Below are 21,399 nucleotides of genomic sequence, written 5' to 3' on the forward strand. Positions count from 1 at the left end.
TCCACAAGTTTGCTTCTCAGGGAGGAAAAAGCAATGCTGATGCTACCAGAGAGGGGAAAAACTGTCCCCATTCCTCACCAAGCTTCTAAGGAATCGGGTCTTTGCCATGGATATGCCACTGTGTTCCAGGAGCATCCCAGCCCCAATGCCACCCACCCTCCCACTCTCCCCCTTCCTTACTCTTCTCTTCCCAAGGGCTTACAAGCAGTTTAGGAGCAAAGGCCCATTTTAAACCCCAACACAGAAACAAGTTTGAAAGGCAGTATTATTGTACACAGAGACATAAGTTACAAGTACTTGGGAGCATCACTTTGCTCCCCATTTCAGAGCAAAACAGGCTTTCAAGACAGGGCACTTCCACAGACTTGAAGCATCGCACCACAAATACCTGCTACAAGGGTTTGAACACAGGAAATACAACAGGGAGTCAGCGCATGGTGGTTCTTTACCCCCAAAACACCAAGCTCTGGCTCAACACAACTCCTATGTAACTTACAGTGGGGTCCCGAAGCTCTATACACTGCAATGAGTGTTGTACACGCAGATGAGCATCCAACTGTTTACTGCTCTATAGCTAACGTAACAGCAGCCTGCAGCCTTTCCTTGGGATCAAACCTTGCCCACTGTCACAGCATCCCAGTGAAGCAGTGGCTCTGCAGCTGCACTCCAGCAGAAACCACCCTTTATGTCCATCAGGAGGGTTGAACATGGGATTACGTGCATTATGTCAGAGATAAGGGTACACAGCAGGGATGCTGAATGGAGGAGAAGCGTGAGCTCATCCTTCCAAAGCCACATACATGGTGTGAAGTCCATCTCTGAATGATGGTTTTTAGCCTCCTGATGATACCCCTAAATCCATGAAGCTCCAAACACATTAAATCCATCAGGAAACAACAGGCAAGCACCTAGGAAGCCACCAAGCTCAACAGGGCCACAGAAGGGCTCCTTCTCCCACTCCTCAAGAGCTGATGGAGTAAATGGAAGTAGTAAGACCAAGAAGGGAAGTAAGCCTGGCAGTGAAACACACATTGTGCTTAAAGATACATGAGAGTCCTGCTTCCCATCCTGCTGCTTGGCCATTTGGGACCATCTCCAATGCTTTGCCTAACCTACTCTTAACCTACTTAACCCATACTCCCTCCTTTTCCAAGCAGGTAGCAAGTCATCATCTCACAAGTGCCACTGCTGAATGATGCCAAACCTCTTTGCTTCATTACCTTGGAACCTGCCTAGTCTTGGGATGGCCTTAGGGCTCCCTAAAAACATACATGCTGGCAGCAAGCTCATCCTTCCCTGTACTTTCACACACCAGAAGCATGAAGCAGCACACACTATGCGTGTCCATTATTAAGCAGCTGTCCCTGGGAAGGAGAATAGAGTAAGTATTGTAGTAATTCCAGTAGTAAGCACATTGGATTTCCATGTTGTTCTCCAAAAATGCCACTGAGTATCCAGGTCTGAGGAACTGCGCTGATGGAATGCACCGTTTGGCATTAGAACACAGGAACTAGCTGGTATCCTGCAGGCTTCCCTCTTGAAAAGTCTCTTCTGATGTGTAGAGAGCACCAAGAGCAGTGTCCTATCCATCAGGAAGCTCCAGCACTGCTCGGTTCATCTTTCTCCCACCAGGAGCAAGTCCCCAGACTGCTCTGTTGGTGCATATTGTGTCCATGTGCCCTGTCCCAAACCTGCCAGCCAGGCAGCATATGCTTGCAGAGCCACTCAGGCCTTGGATGAGCTGGGAAAGCAGCTAGCAAGATGACATGCCATTCATTCTGTGCTGGGTGGCACTGGACATCATGACCTTGAGCAGCTTCCTCTGCACACTGCAGCTGCAGCAAGGCACGGTGACACAGCAATGACCAACAGAGCCTGAGGTGGTGCTCTCAAGCCCATCACTGTGCTCTATGCCAGGCCTCTGGTATTCTTCCTGGGCTCAGAGGTGCTCTCTCCTCTTCCAGAGCTTGCTGTGACAAGCACTTGTGTGCAGAAGCTGCTTTACTTGCAAAGCGTCACACACGGGGCAGCTCCTTTTCTCCTGTGCATTCCAAGTGACAGCTTCTGGGACTCAAAACATGACCCAGCAGGCAAAACACAAGGTGATCCTGCAGTGCAGCTATGCTAACACTCCTCCTGAGCCTGAGGACAGCTCTACCAGAACCACAGCCTATCCTACTTGTACCCTGCTACTGAGGCAGGAAGAGATGCCAGAACACAACCGTGAAGGAGCAGTGGCAGTGGGAAGGAGCTTATCTTGGTCCCTAAAGCAGAAGAGCAGCTTGGATGTCTGCACTGCTTCCCACCTCCCAGTTCTCTGGGCAGTGGGGATGGGTCCCTAGCATTCACTTCAGGGCTGTCACCACATTCCCAAGCTCCACATGCTTCCTTCTGGTAGAGGAGATGATGGGGCAGAGGCACAGGGCAGGCTGCTTAGAGAGCATTTGGTCCTCCTGGAGAAACATCCATCATCCACATCCCATCACATCAAGTCTTGATGGTGTGCCAGAAACAAACCCTACCTGCCATCTGCCTTTAGATGTTAGAAACACAAGAGTGAGACAACAGGCTTTGAGGGCAGCCTGAGTATCCTCCTCAGTGTCCAGCTCAGCACAGGTCAGGCATCTTCACTGCAGGCTCTCCAACAATGAGACAGATGCTACATAGCCCCTGGCACCGGGTTGAATCCCTTACCCAGCCACAAGAAGCCTGGAAGCAGCTTCATTTAGCACTGTCTGGGCCATTTCTTTCCAAGCAGCTCTCACATGTGTTCAGTGAACACTGGAAATGAAACCATCCCATGCCAGCGGCTGCTTCTCTCCTCCACTGCTGGCTACAGCAGCCCTGCTCAATGGGCTTTGTCCAGGCCACTGGGGGCTGATGGTGACACAGATGAGGTCCCAAGCTCCTCGCTGGAGCCCTTCAGAACCAAGAACTCCAGCAGGATGTCCAAGAGGCAGAAAACCAGGTGCCTGAAAGGGAGAGAAGACAAAGCTGAGGCTGGTGAGGGCAGAGCAGACCTGGGAGAGCAGCTCCACACATGCAGAAGCCAAAGCTCACGCAAGGAAGAAGTATCCTGAGTGCCAAAGATCTGGTACCCTAGAAGCAGGGTTTGAAGGGATGGGTCAGGTTTTGTCCACCCCACAAAGCAGTGGGTGTTTGAACACAAAGGCACCTCCTGGAGTGAGGTGACACAGATTTCATCACACTGCTTTCCATAGTGTTGGGTATACAGCAAACACAAATGCAGCTCCCTAAGCTCAGCTGAAACCAAACTAAACCAGAAGTTCTCTAACTCTTGACAGTCCCTTGATATCCACAAACTCATGAACAACACTGGCTCCATGTTCTCCAGCCAGACCAAGGTCCTAAACATGCATCTTCATACTAAGCCAGCCGGATGCCCTCTCACAGTCCAAATCCATCCTCATGAGCCAGATGTGTTCTGTGCCAAGCAGCATTCATGTCACGGTGAAGCCCTCAGTGGAGCTTACAATCCCTATCACAAAGACTATCAGGGTAAAGAGACCATAACCCACCTACCTATTGATGACAGGCTGGCTCAGGGACTCCAGGACCACATTCCAGCTCATCCGACATTTACTGGTTCCAAGGATTTCCTGGACCACATCTGTCAATAACAGAGAAAGTTTTAGGAATAGCACATTTCCACAGTAGTAAAACTGGGTCGGTCTGAAGCTGGTGGATAGTAAATCAAAGTTTATGATGCTGCTTCAAGCCTGAGGCATCTCCCATTCAGCATTACCATGACAAAAACCAGCCAGGGACAGCACTAAATGCCAGGAAAGCATTCCAGGCTGGAAGGGCATCTAATGGTAGTGCTTTTTCATCCCCAAAGGATAGTAAAGGCCTCTTATGCTGCAGGAAAGAGCTCAAAGTTCAGAGCACACTCACATGGATTATGCAGCAGCTGCTTTAATGCCAAAGGTCCTTGTGTCAAGCTTCAAGAGAGCTTCAAGTGTGTCAAGCACTGCAGCACGACTGCAACCCAATTGGAAAAGCCACTCTTCAGAGTGAAGCCAAAGGCTTTTCCTTACAGTTCCTCTCAGCAATGGAATCCTTTGGCAGCAGATGGGACCACAATGTGGCGCTGGCTTTGCTGAGCCCACCCTCAGCTGGGAACCACCAGGACACACGTTGGGTCTCTCTATGCTGTGCTGCTCCCTAAATGCAACTGGAAAAGTGGCTTTTGCCTGCAGGAAACCATTGCAACTCTAAGGCCATGAGCATTTCCCAGTGTTTAACCACCTTTCCAATGCACTTGAGGGTTCCCCAGCCTGGTACACAGCTCCTTTCTCAAGGGCAGATGACATCCCTGGGACACACTTACTAGGCAAGATGCCCATGAGGCTCTGCAGGGCCTGCTCTGCTGCTGCTTTCTTCTGTTCCTCTGTCCTGGCTGGTTTGGGCACTGCTGGTAAGAGCCCTCCAGGCCAGATGGATTCCTGTAGCAACTGGAGGTACTGGACCCAGCGCTGGGTGCAGGTCAGGTTCACTACCTGCACCTCCAGCCACCTGTGGGCAGAGGGAAAGAGAAGGAAAGGTCAGGAAAAGACAGGCTTGGTACCAACGTGGGAGCTTTCTGCCCATCAGAGGCCCTAGAGGGGTAGAGCAGCTCACTGGGGAAGTTCACATGCAGCTTGCAAGTCTATACACCAGTGTCACAAGTACAGAGTCTCCCCACGCACCAGAAGTGGACACATGGCCCTTAATTTACAGGCAAACACATTTGTAAAGTCACAGGGGAAAAGCAAAGGCCATGGGGAGCACCATCACCCTTCTGTCACAGGCAACCAAATAACTGGTCCCTAAAGGGAGCATGGCTAAAGGATATGACTGGCCTTAACCTCCTAAGTCATATCCATTCGGAGAGCTGCAGGCAGTCGTGTTTTAACTCTGAAACAAGCCCTATAACTGCTCTTCCCTGTGAGGGTGCTGAGGTGCTGGCACAGGGTGCCCAGAGAGGCTGTGGCTGCCCCAGCCCTGGCAGTGTTCAAGGCCAGGTTGGACACAGGGGCTTGGAGCAAGCTGCTCCAGTGGAAGGTGTCCCTGCCTGTGGCAGGGGGTTAGAATTAGATGGGCTTTAAGGTCTCTTCCAACCCAAATCAGTCTGTGACTAAACCAGTGGTGCAGACCCCCTTGCCCAGACATGAAATCACTTCCCCACGTCACAGCAAAAGCTACAGCCATCAGTCAAACACTTGCCACTGCCTAAAATCCTTCCCCCTTGAATAAGGATTTGAATCCCTGATGCCACAGAGCCCACCAGGAGGGTCCCCATCCATTCAGCAAGACCAGGACTCAGTGGTGCAGCACCGCTGGCAACATCCTCAAGAGCAAAGAAGGAACATCAGCAAGGGCTTGGGATAGGCACAGGCATACAGATAAGGCTTGTGATGTGGCCAGTACAAGAGTCCCATGGGAGAGCAGTCGGGAAGCAGGGCCAGGAGCCCCGTTCCTCTTGGCAGCCTGTGTTCGTGCTTGCAATTCCCTCACCACTCCGCCCCGGCAGCTCATAGTACATCCAAGAGCACGGGCCCTGCCAAGGCAAACTTTATTTAACCTGCCCTCTGCCAGACTGTCTGCATTCTTCTGAGGCGAGGCAGCCAGGCCAAGGGCTTCCTTCCCCACACAACTGGGACACCACGAGTGGAGGAGCTGGAATAGCAACACCTAAAGGGGCAAAGGAAAGAGCAGGTAGTGATCGTTGGGACCGAGGCTGCAAGAAGATGCTCCCTTCTTCAGCATAAGGTGCCAAACTGCAAGTCTTGAAGGATGCAGACGGAGGAAATGGGGTTGCAGAAGCAAAGAGCACCAAAGAACCTGACAATGAGCCTTGATGCAGCAGTTAGAGCTGTTATGTCTCAAAGCAAGGTCTTACTGGTGCAAGGGCAATGCTCCTGGGTCATTCCAAGTAACAGCACTGGAAATGGGGAAATACATTAATGCTCAGCCTCATGAGGTGTGTTGACGTAGCCAGCAGACAGTGTCAGAGACCCAAAGCATACTTTCTACCCGTTTTAGAGGACAAACTGTCCCATCAGTGTTGCCTGTTTAAAATCTAGTTGCTTGAAGGGTTTTTATCTCCAGCCGGCACTTGAGTTTAACACCCTGGATCATGTTAAATCCTCAACCAAATTCAAATAGTAAAGTGAGACTCCTCCAGGGGCAACAGCTTTCATTATCAGGCTTTTTCATTAACATGGTTTCTTATACAACCTGCTCTTCCTAATGGAGAAACCATTTGACAAGCAACACAAGCTCAGAGACCTGGGGACAGAGCTGCAAGCAGCGCAACCAGGCGCCGAGGGACATCAGACTGAACACTGACTCGCAGTTCACCTCAACAAGTCACTTACCATGCTCTACAAGAGTGCAGAAAGCAAATCATCCTGCTTTGTCTTAGCAGTGCTCCTAAACCAGCAAGAAATCAAGCAAACAGTGGGCTGAAACTGAACTTGGAGAAGACGGCATGGCTTCAGACACATCCGAAGCTGTTGGCTTCAGTGGGCTGAGCTGACAACTGCTGGAAGGCCCTGGACAACCAACCTATCATTTCATCTCATCTCCATAAAAGCCACCAAAACACCCCTGATGGATTCTTTACTCAGTCTGGCAGCTCTCTGCCTTCTGCTTTGGGAAGCACATAGCAGGAGCTGAGAAGGGCTCTGCTGCTTTTATCCCATGGTGCGCCATTGTGTGCCGCGTGGATGCTCCCGAGAAGAGGCCGACGTGGTCCACCACAAGGTGCTCAAGCAGCAGGATGCTCGCTGCTAGGAAGAGGGGAAAACACCACCAAAAACATACAAAGAAGAAACTAGACAGGGAAGGGGACAAGAAAAAGATAAGGAAATCAAAAGTGGGTGCAAACGGAAGGAGTAACTGAGCTCTAGGTTCCCTGTTTCCTGTCTATCAGGGCACGGACCCATTCCAAATGCACTGGGAAAAGAACTGTCAGGACTGGTTCATCTGGCTCAGCATCCATGGGAGAGCAGCTGATGCTCTCAGATCCTTCAAAAGGAAAGGGTAACCTGCCACCAAGAGTCTTCCTCTCCGTCCTATGACTTTCCATCTGGAAGACGCAGGACCACGAGTCGCAGCTCACACTTCTCACCCAGGAACTCCAACTATGTGCTGGTCCACAGCTGACCTTTGCCAGCAGATCACAGATGATTTTTAGTACTATTAAAGGACTAAGCATTTGAGATCCATGTGCCACACAGAAGCACACACCCTCCCCCTGCTTCCAGGTAGAAATAAATCCAGCAAGAAACACAAATAGAGTCATTTGGATGGCTGAGGAGTTACTATTTCCATTCTGCTATTTCATGAAGAAGCAGCCTTAATAAGAAAGCAAGCAAAATAAACCCATCACCAAACCATCTCCTTACACTTCACTTGAGACCACAAATAGACCAAGTGACCTCCTGGGTTCAGACATGCAAATGCTTCGATAATGCCCAATGCAAAGAGACAGACTGCAAAGGCTACAAAGTCTTGGAGGTGCATAACTTGCCCATGCTGTAAGGGTCCTCTTTGGAATAGCTGCTGCTGGAGGAATGAAATGACTCCTAAAAAAGAGCTGATTTAATGCCATGGCTTAGGCTTGAACTCCAAAATCAGATGAAGGGGTTCGTTAAGATAGAAAAGGCAGAAATGCCCCAGCAATGAGGAAAAAAAGGCCTGGGGGAGATGTATCTTGGATAACTTCTGGCACCCAGCAGCAACAAAGGATGCTGAGATGGAGCAGACCATGGTAAAGACAGACTTAAGAGTAAGGAAGAGGCAAAATACAATGCATGGATATGCTTTTACCTGCCTCCTGTGAGCTGGGTGCTCTTTCTTAAGTGGAATCCCCAGAGGGTTCACCTGCAGATAGAGCAAGCTCAACTCAGCAAGTAAAGGCTGGATTTGCTTAGGCTGGAAAAGAACAACGGACCAGCAGTTGTGAATCCCCCGTAAGTGGGAATTACAATGATTCAGACAAACACAAACTGGAGACCACAGTAAGAGACAAGAAAACCTCTCCTAATCTGCTTTAGGTGTATAACAAACTAACTACACGCAAGCTGTGCAAAACAGTAGCAATTCCAGCTCAACATCTACTCCTCGCCACCCCAGAAGAAGGCCTCCATTTCCCTCAGGGCAGTTACCATGGCTAAGCAGGAGCTCAAAGACCCCTGAGACCTAAAAGGATTTAAGGAAAAGGCAGCATCTGGAAATGCAAAAGGCATTCAAGCCTCTGCCTCTTAGGAAATGGAGAAGGGCTGGTACTTAAATCACCATCCTTCCCTTTACAGTGCTTGTCCCCCAAATTCCTCCCCAAATTGTGCCTCAAACCACAAGAACATCCTTCACTCAAGGGCTCAGCAACATTGCAGTGCTTAGACTGTAAAAGATTGGAGCTAAAGCTTGGAAAATCAAAGCAGGAGCTACAGAAAGCACAGGGAGAAGAATGGAAACAACTGGAGAGATTACCCCCCCCCCCCCCCCCCCCCCCTTAGCTCAGCTTTTAGCACCTGCATGAGCCCACATCTGCCTTCCCTGCTGAGCCCACACTCGGCCCCACCACCTTCAAAAGCAAAGCAAAGCCACACTTGTCCAGGCCATAGTAAACCCTTCATCGAGGAAGGAAACAGCAAAGACAAAAAGCTCTCCATAAATCAAAGAATACAAAGCACCCCTGAGTCCTTTTCAACTCCTGGCCAAAAAGGAGGCAAAGAGTAAACTCTCCTCCTCTCCTTACTGGAAATGGTGCTCTATAAAACATCTCTAGTTGCATATGCTGTGAACAACACGTCCTGTACCCCTGCCTGAGCACACTAATGGAGTGTTTGACCAGTGAGACAGCAGCCCTGTGACCCAGCGCTTGCCCCTCACACACAGCATCCCACCAGCCTCCCAAGCACAGCTCTGCTTGAAGGAAGGGAGAAATTAAGCTGCAAGGAGTTGCCTGAGGTGGAATAAAGGGATTCTCCCCCTCTGCTGTGCTCTGTGAGAACCCCCCACTCCTGCAGCCCTGGTCCAGCTATGGGGCAACAGCACAAGAGGGACTTGTTGGAGCAAGGCCAGAGGAGGCCATGGGGATGCTGCGAGGGCTGGAGCAGCTCTGCTCTGGAGCCAGGCTGAGAGAGCTGGGCTGGGTCAGCCTGGAGAAGAGAAGGCTGCATAAACCCACCATTAACCCTCCACAAACTCAACCCAAAAGGAGACAGGAGCTCCTCTCAACCCTTTCTTTGAAAGAGGGAGTTTTGGGGTTTGGTGGGTTACTTTACACCTAGGAAGAAAGTTGGCATGGATCTAACGGCTGAAATGGAATCAAAAGAGATGCAGTTAAAAGTGTTGCAACTGTTATCAAAGCAGAGTTGGATTCTTCATTCTAGTGGAAGAATGCTGCTTCTAGAAGAGGAAAAACACACTGTTTGGGATAGAGATTCCAAACCAGATCCAAAATTTCCAGGTGCTTGGAGACAAGTGAATTGAGGCCCATTTCCAAGCTGGGTTTTATTTACTTGACATCCACACACAGTCCCACAGCTTGCTTTTGCCATTCCTCCTGCTCCTTGCAGCTACAATACAACGGGCTAAAGCCAGAGGTGAAGAGGAAGATGCCAGAAGGCTGGCTCCCCTTCATACCAGCCCTACTGCTGGCTTTTTGGCTGTGGGTCCCACTTGCACTGCTGCAGGAGGGAGACCTTGGTGCCAGCCCCTCAACACATGGTTGTAAAGGGCCTTACTCCATGGGCCCAAATCACCTCCTCCAGGTAGCAAGCCAGAAGTAGATGGATTTCCTCACTCCACCTGCAGGTTAGCTCTGCCAGGTGCTGCCCAAGCTCCAAGTACCATAGAATGGTTTGGGTTGGAAAGGGCCTTAAGATCATCCAGTTACAACCCCCTGCCACATGGAGCAGTAAGCTATGTGTAAGCTCTCAAGCAGAAGTGGGAGCAGCCACACTGAGGTGAGGTGTGGCTCAGCATTTGGCTGTTGGATTGCCCCTGCAGGGCTCCAGATGACCAGTGCTGGCCTGAATCCATTGCCCATTCCCAGCAGGCCTGCAGCTGCAGGTGCTTGGCTGCTTGAGGAGCAGGTTTACTCAAGGACATTGAAGAGGCTCAGGCAACACTCCATGCTGGTGGCACTTTCATGTCAAGAGCACCAAGGAGGCTGCCAAGGATCTTAGTTTTGGCCAGTGCTGTTGGCACAGAGATCAAGGAAGAAGGAAAAGAACAACCCCACCACCTGGAAAGCAGCTTCCCAAAGGTCTGAGCTCATTCGCTCACACCAGCAGTTGCACAAGTGCCATTATCCCTGGCCCTGAAGCCAAAGTGACAGCAAGAGGTTGAAGGCAAAGGCAGCCTGGGGTTGTGCCTAGAGCTAAGCCCCAGCACCAGCCCATCTTGTGCAATGGCTGGGCATTGTGCTGCATCCCTCATGGAGGGATGGGATACGTGCCATGAGAACAAGCTGCAGCACCCTTTGGAGCTGAACTACCAAAGGAACCCTGGTCTTAGCTGCAAGGACCCTTTGCTAGCCTCTTAAATTGACAACCCAGGACCTTTGTCCATCACAGGCCAAGGGTATCAGTCCAAGAGCTTCTCATTTGGTGGGGCTGGAAGCCAAGTGAGCCCCCAGAGTGAGGGGGCTCCCCCAGCCTTGCACTTTCCATCAAAGGTGCACTGAATGGGCAGGAAAGAGCCAAATCTGGATAACTCAGAGCCCTGCAGGCTCCAGCAGTGTTCACATCAACTGCATCCTGCCTGTACTTACCCCAAAGCATGGCACTGGCTTCTTCCATATGCTTTAGCTGTTCCTTGCCCACACAGTTCCCTTCTCTGTGTCAAGGTGTTTGCTCTTTAGACCAGGACTTCACCTGCTGATCCAAACCCCAACAGAATTCCCCTAAAACCTAAGCTGCAACAACTCAGATGCTCCAGACCTACTAACAAGCTGCAGATGATCATCTCTCTGTGTCCTTACCCAGCTCTTCATCCCAGCCAGATCCAGCACCTGAAACCAAAGACAACCCTTTGCTGCTACAGCCCTCATAGGACCACTCAGCCCAGTTTTCCTGTCCATATTCCAAACCTTAGGAAAAGCAGGTCAAGCAAGGAAGCCCTGCAAGGAAAACAAGCCAAAGCCAGCCAGACTCACAAAGGGAACCAGAACTAGAAGAACCTGAAAGAAACCACTTCATAGAAGCTGAGAGTCATCTGTAGCCACTCTCAATGCAGATCCATGTGCTCCCAACCACAGACTCTGCTGGGACTCCCCTCCAGAAGGAGGGGCAGATGGAGGCCTTGGAAAAGCCCAGCAGCAGTTGAAGGGCACAGTGGTGGCCATCACCAGCTTGGCATGACACTGACCTGGTGACCACTGTGCTGCTGGGGACAGAGCAAGGGCAGGGCATAGGGTCAGAGCCATAGGTCACATGCATGTATTTCAGCCCTCTTTGACTCACAAGGCTCTAAACAGCTCACAGATACTCCAAATGCTTTTTAGCTGCTCCACCAACCCCCCCCAGAGCCCAGAATAGCCCCAGCTCCTCCCCTGGGTCAACAGGTTCCTGTTGCAGCCTCCTGCTCAAAGAGCCCTGTATTTCCAGCCTGTGGGAGGGGAGAGAGCTGGAGCAGGGCAGTGGTTTCATAGGCACGGACCCAACCTCTCCTCCTGGCTCCAGAAAAGGATCATTCCCAGTTACATAATGGGATGAGCTCCACATGGATGTAGGCTCACACACAGGGCCTCCCTTTTACTGAACAACCCCAGTTTCAGGCATACAACAACCTTCCTCTGTGACAGCCAAAGGAGACTGGTGGCTTCTGGCTACAGAGAAGAGGGGGAAAAAAAAGAGGATGTGGTAGGATGCTCCATGCAGGGAACAGTGGATAGAACAGAGTAGGGAGGTCCCATCATCACTGTGGTAACTGCACTCACTTGCTGTCACAGCAGTGGGCATTGCAAGTCCCAAAAGGGGAGGAGGAATCACTCTCCAGAGAAGCTGGACCTTGTTCTCGGTGCTTTTGTGTTGGTTCTCCTGCTCTGGCTCAAGGCACACTTGGTGTAGAGGGGTAGCAATGCTACAGGAGGGCTGCAGGAGCAGCACACTACTCATACAAGCCAGTCAATAGTATATCCAGCAGCAAATGCCTTCCTAACACCCAAACTGAGGGTGTCTCAGCCACCCTCTGCACAGCTCAGGAACAGGGTGCAACAGCAAAGCAGCACAGAGACAGACATCCAGTCCCAGGGACACGGGGTTAGTTCTGGAGGTCACATCTGTACCCTGATCACAGCACTAAGGAGTCACTAACATTGCCTCCAGCCAAGGGTTTGCCTATAGCACACGTGGCTTCACCCAGAGCCATTGAAGTGGGGCAACTACACACACATTCCCTATTTCACCAACACTTGAGCTCCTCCACTTTCCATGTGCTGTGTGTGACAGTTCTCTAGTGGAAAATACCAATGCCATGTGTCAGTGCTGCAGACTCCCTGTGTGACACGGATGGAGCATATTAGGAGGTGATGATGTGCCTATTCAAGCTCTCCATGCTTACACATAGGGATTGGATTCCAGCTCATTCCTCAAGAGACCAGAGCCCATTTGGGAGCAATGGGAGCAACACCCACCCAAGAAACAGACTTGGCAGTGATGGCCAAGCAGCCTCAAAGCACTTTGGCAACCTCTGCTGAGAAGAGCTTAAGTTACCAGCTCAGTTCTAATGTGCTGCCCTGCACATTCTGACCCTGCTTGGAATGCCTGTGAAGGAATAAAGGGGGCACAGGGGTGGGAAAAGCACTGCTCTGAGACTCCCCCAGCCCCAATCCTGCCAGGAAGGCTGTCCTTGTACTCTAAAGGACCCTTCCCTCAGCTAGTGATAGTCCCCAAACTACACAAGAACACAGAAATGCTCTGTTTGTGTGTCTTGGCCTTGTGCCTTACCACACAGAGGCACTGGCCCTAGAACAGCTTGGCAAGTCCAGCCCAGCTGGAAAGGAAGTCTTTCCTTACTACATCTGTGGGTCATTGCCCAAGGCACAGCACAACTGGCCCACCATGGATCAGAGCAGGCTCTATCAGTGAGAAAGGCCCTGGGAGGCCACACTCTGAGGTGTTACTTGACATGTTACTGTTCCCTGTGCCTGTTTATGCTCTTTTTGTCCAAGGAAAAAGCTCAGCCCCTGAGCACTGTTAAGACCAAGAGGCCAGCTTCTCCCTGGAGCTTCCCATTCCCAGGGCTGGATCCTTCCTTTCCACTGGTCAGGACAGGAGGCTACCTGCTAGAGTTAAATTGCTGCTCATGGGGGAAACAGCTCCTGATGCAAAGCTCCAAGACATTTACTCTACATACATTGGCATCTCCTTAACAGAACCTTGCTTGAAGTGGCAGAAAGCATTTATGTGCACACAGCTGCCATTGAAGACTGCAGCCCCAAATGCCACCTCCCAGAGCTGTGAGATTGGTTGCTGAGGCCTTACCTTTGAATGAGGGTCCCAAAGAGCAGGTGAAAGACCTTCTGGATGTTCTCTGTGCACAGCCAGCTCCAGTGATCCATCAGCAGCAGGCGAAGCACATCCAGGGCCAGGTCAGCCAAAGCTGTCTCTGAGTCTGCTAGGAGGAAGAGGAGGGGCAAATGAAGCAAACCTGGTGCAAAACCTCATTCTTCTCCCCAGCCTTGCATCCTGTGCCACACAGGTGACCTGCCCTGGTCACTCTTTCATTTCCATGTCATTCAAACAGCCCCAACCTCCCTACCAAGGGGTGCACCAGAGCAGCATATGGATGCTCCAAATTCCTTCTCGGTTAAGACAAGGGATTGTCAAGCCCCAGTCCACACACGGATGGCAACAGGCCCAAAGCAGGTGAGAAGCAAGGCTAGGAGAAAGGCCCTTTGGGGGGGGGGGGGCCTCTTCCTCCCCACTCCCCAAGTCTTTTCCCCTCTTTGAACATGCTCTTTTCCAAGCTCAAGGCTGCGGTTGGTGTCCTCACGCTGCCATCGTGTGGCTGATCCAAGTCTCAGCAGGAAGATGGATGAACCCCATCTGGATAAACCAGATGCATCAGGTAAAACCAAACCCACACCTAGCCCTGGTGACACAGACCTGGGACAGCAGAAGCTCTTTGTGAATCCTCCATTTAGGAGGGTGTCAGAGCCCACTGTGTAAGCACATCTGACACCCTAGAGAATGACTTTGATGCTGCTTGGCCCCAAAGCAGCATAGGTGTTAACCTCAATGAGCTTATGGACCATAAGCCTGCCTGAGACAAGCATCTCAACCTGAGGCTACTGCTTTGGCTCTGCCAGCTCCTGTGTAGCAGCTTCCTATGCTCTAACCCTCCACTCTGCCTATAAAGCATCAGTGAGACTTATCTACTGCTGCTAAAGGGAAGAAGGATTCTAGACCCCAGCACCTCTGCTTCCCTCCTCTTCCTCTCCCTACTGTACTAACTCCAGACCATTCCACTTGGAAAAGACAAGGTGTGAGTACATTTAGCACCTCTTTGGGCCATGCCTAAGTCACTCCTCACTTGCTTCACCCTTTGAGACTTCACTGTGCAAGACCTGAAGCAGGCTGTTGAGCTCCACCAGAACCTCCAAGAGGATCAGCATGCTCTGTTTATTCCCACAGCATCCAAGTCCCCTCCTCAGACTGCTGCTGGCCAGCCTCTTCCCAGAAGTGCCCCAGAGCAGCTCCTCACACTGGTTGTAGGCAGCTGCTCTGCAGACATCCATTCCCCTCTCCCTGCCAGAGAAGTCTGCCCTGGCTCAGCTCTGAAGCATCTCAGACCTTCAGAGCTCAGCTAACTTGGATCACTATGACACTGGCCTCCCATTCCAGTCCTGCTCCCCAGCAGCCCCACAACAACCAAGGGGTTGTGTTCAGAGACAAGCTGGTCTTTGAATACCAGACCCATCCTGTCACAAGCACATGTCTGCTGTCAGAGCTTGCCAAGCTTGGAGATATTGGGAAGTTCCAGCCGATACAGCTCAGCTATTCCAAGAAAGAGATTAGAGAACATTGTTTTGCTCATGGTCAGGATGATCTTATAACTGCTCTGAGGGGCCATAACACCTTTGTGCTTCAGGGGAGGTATCTATAAGCACAAAGGGAACACCATGCCTTGTACTGTATGTACCAAATCTAGCCACACTTAACAGCATCTCAAAAGGCCCTTTTATACTGGCTGGATATATAAAAATTAACTTGGGACTAAGAAACCCTAATTTGGCCATTTTGCAGTTTCCAAGAGCTTGATTTAACATTGGCACTTTAAACAGCATGTCCTTAAGTAACTTAGTTCTGCACTGCCTGTACTGAGTACTCCTAAAGTGAAGCTCTACAGTGACACAACTGAGCCAAGGCCCCCATTTGCTATTTCACTAGGAATAACAAAGACCAGAGCAATCCTCACAGGGGATATGTAAAGCACTAACAGAGGGGCTGAGCTCACCAGAGCCTGTGTCAGGATGCTGCCCCTGTTCCAATGTGTCCATCCCATCCTTATCATCCTGCATGGAGCTATCCTTTGCTTTTCTGCCTCCCTCGCCTTCAGGGCCTTTGCTGGGAAGTGCCTCCAGCAGCTTCTCCTGCTTCTGGATGAAGGACTCCATAGCAGTCATGGACAGGGTGCCAGGGACCTGAAAAACACCAGTGTATGAGTGCCACAGCCAGAGCTGAACAGATATACATGGTCTCCACTGCTCAAACAGCCTCTCACCACCTGGTTTACACCTTGTTGTAGCCAACAGCACAACCATGGCTGCTTAGTGCCTTTCTGCAACAGCCACAACCCTCATGCACATGGGTTATCCCAAGGCAGCACCCAGCCAGGGCAATGATTATGATCATGGAAGGACCTTAAGGGGTGGGGGATCTCGACTTACAGAGCTGCCCTCCCTGATGGAGTACACGATCCTGTCCTGTGCTTCACTCACACTCAGCACTGGAGTAATTTTACTGGATGAGAACCTCAGCCTGGACCTGAAGAAGAGAAACACAGCACAGTTTGCCTCCACAAGCTGCAAGTGATGAGTTCCCCACCAAGACCTGGGATCAACTCTCCTTGTCCCATGTCACATCCAGGGTAACACATCCCATTAGACCCACAACAGCATTTTCCCCCAGGATAACTTAAGAGCTGGCAATAAAACCATGAAACAAAAGCATTAAACCCTTTTTCCTCAGTTACACATGGGCCTGGCAAGGCTTTATAACATCCACCCTGTGTTATATGCAAGTTATCATGTTTTATTTCTCCTCAGTAAGGTGTGAGCACTGCAGCATCCACAGGACGGTGCTCACAAAAGCCTCCGAGATGAAACACCCTCAAGCAGGATTGTGCAATCTGGTGATAAACACACACATGAAGGATATGAAAGGGCATTTGGGATTGTAGAATTAATTGGAAAACAGCCTGTTTATCATTCAGGAATGCCTTTGTCAGCCAAGATGCTTCAAAACTTGTGCTTTTTTGGTGTGTCTTATTGCCCAAAGCAGCTTTTTCTAGTAAAACATCTATTTACCAGAACAAAGCCACGCTCACAGAGCAACCTTCCCTCCTTGTGCAAGGGAACAATCACTGATGAGCACAAGGGGGCTTGTCCCTGCCAGCACCACCAAATACACACTTTGTGAGCAACAGAGATGCTTAACCTTCAACTGTGCTCCTGAAGAGATACTCCAGTGTGCTGAGCAAGGCAGATGGCACTGTGTGAAGCACATGGGCAAGGCAGGAGTGAACCTTCACTTGTGCAAGGCCTCACCACGCTCTATAGGCTTAAGGTTAAAAAGCAATTCTCCTTGTCACCACCTCAGAGGTCCCTCAAGCAGAAACCCACCTTCTGTGAAAGCCTCAGTGCTCCTAGAAACTCAAAGCAAGAAGTCAACTACCCTTACTCAGCACATGAAAGGAACTCAGCTGGAGTACAACAGCAATGTACTGCCCACAATATGTGAAGCACCAAGTCACAGTGGAGTCAGTGTATGTGGGAAGTCCCTGCTCTGCACAAAGCACAGAGAAGCTGAAGGAGCTCTTACTTATTGCCCTTCTTCCCATCTGCCTGAGGTTTTCCATCCACTTCAGACTCACTGAGATCCTCTGTGGGGCTCTGGGGCTCTGACCTGGGGAATGCTGTCTTCAAGGTGTCCACAATGGCATTGACAACAATCTGCAAGAGCCACAAGTGCTATCAGTTATTGCCTGTATTCTTATTTCTTGGGGAAGAAATAGGAGTTTTCAGGCTTGAGCTCTATTTTCTATTAAAAGCCCCAGTTTCTTTGTAGCTTTATGACTTTCCAGGCAAGCTGAGCCCAACTACAGAGCATTCAAGCCTATTTGGCTACTCCTGCAGCATCCACATACAGAAACTGCAGGCTAAAAGACATGCCACGGTGCAGTTTTAAGTGGCCCAGTTCCCACTTGTCTACCTTGTCTATCCTGGAGACAACAAAAGGCTTCTTCACAAAGGCAATCCTTGCATCAGTGTTCAGGGCCAGGAACTCCTGCACCTCCTCACTGTTTGCAATCTCAGGCACTGCACACAATTGCTGCAAGGAAAGATGGAGCTTTAGGCCTTTTGGGAGTCAACTTCCACCTATGCTATACATGAGCAAGCTGGGAAGAGATCTGATGTGCTCCACTCATTCTAGAGCTGTCCCAAGCTCTGGCTTTCTAGTTCACAAGGGCACACAACAAATATCTCACCTTCAGGAAAGATTCCAGCAGACTTTTCCTGGCTTCCACTTTATCACTGTCCATGTTTCCAAATGGGAGATCAGGGAACAATTTCTTTGGGCCTTTGATATCTACAAAGGGAACAAACCCAACAGCAACAAGTGTATTAAAACCTTAATGCTTTCATGGCTGAAAGCTATCACTACACACTGCCTGGCATGGGTGTAGAGCCCAAGATGATCTACATGCCCCTCAAACCAGGGTAGCCACATGAGACCTTAGAGAACTTGTGCTCTGCTGGATTTTGCATCATTCACCTTTCAAGTTGAAGGCAGCACAAGCACCAGTTTAGCACAAGGACTCTACAGCACTCAGGGCCCAAAAATTCCTCAGCAAAGCAATTCTACAGCTGAACCCTCAGATCTATCAGAAGCAGAGGGTTAGGTAGGAACCTGCTAAGCTCAGTGAAGCTTTATACATAAGCAGCATGAGAAAACACACTTTTCTTTGTTAAAAAGCTCATATTACTCTACTTTCTTATATACCAAGAAGATCCCAGTGCTCCCACACCAACGGGTACCACAGAGCCCAGCATCCAGAGCTGCCCAGGCAGGATGGGATACCCTCAGAGCCCAGGCTGGGGTGAGAGGGAGGAGGAGCTGATGCAGACACTGACTTTTGAGGAGCTTGCGGAGCTCTGGCTTCTCCTCCAGCCTGGTCTGGAGGTTGAGGAACTCGCGGTAGCGGCGGTTCACGGTGTGATAAGCCACTTGCTGCAGGCTGCCCGCGCTGCTCTCGCTCTCCAGGGCTGTCTCATACTGAGGAGAAAGCAACAGAATGATCCTTGCAGAGCCCTGCACAACCCTCCTGTGGTCCCTGCAAGCCCCAGACCCCGCAGAGGTCCTCACCAATGGCTTCAGATTGAGCCCTCTGTGAAGGGCAGCAGCTTCAGAGCAAGCGAACCCCTCATGATGGGCACCAAGGACCCAACTGGCCTCACGCAACCCTTGGCCAAGAGCAGGACCCCATCCCACACCCAGAAGGCCACAAACCACTGAGGCCAGTATTGCCCCACTGCCAGAATCTGTTGTAGAACCACACACAAGGCAAATCCTCTTTCCCAAACATCAATCATCCCATGCTTCCCTGCCAGGACAGGGATCTTGGATAAGGGGCGAGTTCTGGGACAGCCTTTACCTTAACAGTATAGAGGGTGTAGGGGTGGAAACCAGTCCCACTGTGCTCTCTGGCAGTGATGGTCCCAGTTATCCGCAGGTTCTGGATGACCACTGGTCCATCAGGGCTGCTGAGGGGCTCAAAGCTGAAGGTGCTGATGGAGGCCGTTGGGGAAGAGGAGAGCAGGGACAGAGCCTGCCCAGGGTCTGGAGAGCTTTGTGATGGGCCTTCTGCTGCCCCCAGGTCTTTCCCCAAGCTGGAGGGCCTCTGTGAGGAGGACTTCTTAGGGACAACTGATGCTTCTTCTTCCTTCTCAACTGCAGGGTCGATCTGGATGTCTGGGCAGGAGCTCAGCACAACAGCAGAAGGGGTGGCAATGCTCTCCTCCAGCTCCCCTATACCATCCCCTGCAACATCCAGTCCTTCAAGAACAGCGGAGGCAACTTGGAGAGGTTCCTCAAGGAACTCCCCTGCAGGGGATGGTACCAGCAAGTCCACGTCCTGGCCTGCCTCAGGAGCAGGAGACTCCAGCTCCAAACCCTCACAGGGAAAGAGGGAGCCCAGCGCTCGTGGGCGGAGGAAGGGCTCCTCAGTGTGGCACAACCTGCTCACCACATCCTCTCCCTCATCACCCGCAGCCCCCGCCTCTCGCTTGGGCACCTCTGCTGCCCTTGGGGAAGGTGGCATCCCAACAGGAGCGGGGTCTGCGTGCTCCACGACAGGCAAGACCTCAGGCACTGGGGGGGCAGGAGGTGCCTGCTCACTCCGTGGCTTCTTAGAGAAGGCCCCGATGAGCAGCAGGTTGATGCAGTCGGGATCAGCCATCTTCCTGATGGCCGGCAGCAGCACATTGCAGGCCACCAGCTCCACCACCACGAAGCGCCCAGTCCGGGTCTCCAAGTGGGGCCGGGGCACCAGCGCCTGCAGCAAGGTCTCCACAGCAGCTCTGGCATAGTCCACCTCAGCCGCAGGGCTCTGGAGAGCAGGATGTGGCCCCGCAAGGCGGCTGTACTCCTGCCACAGAGCCTGGCCGCCCTTGGGCTCACACCTCAAAGCCTCACGAGCCTGCAGGTAGCTCTGCAAGTGGTGCCCACAGAGGAGGAGGAGGCGCCGGGCAACAGCGTGGCGGTCTACCCGCGCCATGCGCCTCCTCAGCTCGGCGGTGAGCCCCAGCATGGCCTTCTCCACCTCGGCCTCAAAGGCCGGCTCGGTGCTGACCGTGCGGTACCAGGAGGTGACGAAGTCCCGCAGCACCTTGCGCACGGTGCTGGCGATCTCCCCCTCCAGCCTCCCCACGGCCGATGGGCTCTGGGGCTGGGGCTGGAGGGAGCTCACGAAGCGCTCCAGCCGAAGGCGCCGGCCCGAGGGGGTGAGAGCCTGAGGGCCCAGCCACCCCCCTAATGCTGCCAGGAGCCCGCAGAGCAGCCCCAAGGCACGCAGGTCCAGCAGCAGCCCCAGGGCCAGCAGCCAGCCCAGGGCAGCCCCCAGGGCCAGCAGCAGGCGCCGGAGGCCTGATGGCCCCTGGGCTGGCATGGCTGGACAAGGGGACCACACTTGAGACTCACCCAAGAGCTGCTTCAAGTTGTCAAGGTTCAACCTTCCAGGCTCCTCATGGAGCCCTGAGGCTTCTCAACTGTTCTAAGGTCCCATAAGCCTCATGGGCCCACTGACCATGCTTACTACAGCTCAGCAAAACCACCTCCTTTACTGAGCACAGGGCCCAAACAACTGGGCTCATCCACTGGGCAGCAGGGCTCACAGGAGCCCACCACACTGAGGTTCAATGGAGCCTGACAGACCCGGCCCCTCACCAGACACTAGGGCTTAATAGGACCCAACATACCCGACCCCTCACCAGACACTAGGGCTCAATAGGACCCAACAGACCCAACCCCTCACCAGGCACTGGGGCTTAACAGAGCCCAACAGGGCCGACCCCTCACCAGGCACTGGGGCACAATAGGACCCAACAGACCCGACCCCTCACCAGGCACTGGGGCTTAACAGAGCCCGACAGAGCCGACCCCTCACCGGGCACTGGGGCTCAATGGAGCCCAACAGAGCCAACCCCTCCCCAGGCACTGGGGCTCAATGGAGCCCAACAGAGCCAACCCCTCCCCAGGCACTGGGGCTCAATAGAGCCCAACAGAGCCGACTCCTCACCGGGGACTGGGGCTCAATGGAGCCCAACAGAGCCGACCCCTCACCGGGCACTGGGGCTCAATGTAGCCCGACAGACGGGGCTCCTTCAGGAGGCCCAACAGAGCCCCACAAAGCCGGCTTCCTCCCTAAGGATTAAAGCATCCCCATAGAACAGGGCCCTTAAAGACCCAAACAACCGCGCTCACGCACCGGGTCTCACTAAACCCCCATCAAACACAGCTCTTTACCACAGGCCAACAGACCAAGCGCCTACCCCGAGCACCGGGACCCAGCCACCCCAATACCTTAGCAGAGAAGCTCTATAAGCACCGGAGACAGCACAGCTATGGAACACGAGTCCACAGACCCCCATAAGACCCA

At 52.1% G+C, this 21,399-nt stretch overlaps 2 protein-coding genes across 4 annotated transcripts in view; one reads left to right on the plus strand and one right to left on the minus strand.

The window, feature by feature from the left end:
• Nucleotides 1-8,114, plus strand: part of NFRKB (nuclear factor related to kappaB binding protein) — a 254,050-nt gene extending 245,936 nt beyond the window's left edge. The window contains exon 26 of the transcript XR_009747360.1: nt 8,104-8,114. The gene's annotated coding sequence lies outside the window, so the exon portion shown is untranslated. The remainder of the gene's footprint in view (nt 1-8,103) is intronic.
• On the minus strand, nt 868-20,510 carry SNX19 (sorting nexin 19). 3 transcript variants are annotated; one of them, XM_061476197.1, is made up of 11 exons: nt 18,898-20,504; nt 18,377-18,518; nt 17,731-17,831; nt 17,454-17,573; nt 17,064-17,194; nt 15,911-16,007; nt 15,478-15,664; nt 13,503-13,632; nt 4,352-4,536; nt 3,544-3,631; nt 868-2,972 (listed from the first exon to the last, which is right to left on the minus strand). In XM_061476197.1, the coding sequence occupies exons 1-11, from the start codon at nt 20,407-20,409 to the stop codon at nt 2,849-2,851; spliced, it is 2,817 nt and encodes a 938-aa protein (XP_061332181.1). In that variant the 5' UTR covers nt 20,410-20,504; the 3' UTR covers nt 868-2,848. The 3 variants fall into 3 exon arrangements, 1 of the variants encoding a protein (XP_061332181.1); XR_009747361.1 differs by lacking the exons at nt 868-2,972; nt 3,544-3,631 and adding an exon at nt 7,837-7,941 and having other exon boundaries at nt 4,401-4,536; nt 18,898-20,510; XR_009747362.1 differs by lacking the exons at nt 868-2,972; nt 3,544-3,631 and adding an exon at nt 7,837-7,890 and having other exon boundaries at nt 4,401-4,536; nt 18,898-20,509.
• Between the last annotated feature and the right edge of the window lie 889 nt (nt 20,511-21,399).

This window comes from Pezoporus flaviventris, unplaced genomic scaffold (genome assembly GCF_033815535.1).
Source record: "Pezoporus flaviventris isolate CSIRO_AGI_PZ_B2104156 unplaced genomic scaffold, CSIRO_AGI_Pfla_v1 ptg000093l, whole genome shotgun sequence".
NCBI lineage: Eukaryota > Metazoa > Chordata > Aves > Psittaciformes > Psittacidae > Pezoporus > Pezoporus flaviventris.

Excerpts from the sequence above, each read along its gene's own strand:
- SNX19 (XM_061476197.1), bottom strand. The coding sequence starts at position 20,409 with ATGCCAGCCCAGGGGCCATCAGGCCTCCGGCGCCTGCTGCTGGCCCTG. Across the intron at positions 18,519-18,897 it reads ACACCCTCTATACTGTTAAG|TATGAGACAGCCCTGGAGAG; the intron begins GTAAAGGCTGTC and ends CTTTCTCCTCAG. Across the intron at positions 3,632-4,351 it reads CCTCATGGGCATCTTGCCTA|ATGTGGTCCAGGAAATCCTT; the intron begins GTAAGTGTGTCC and ends TGTTATTGACAG.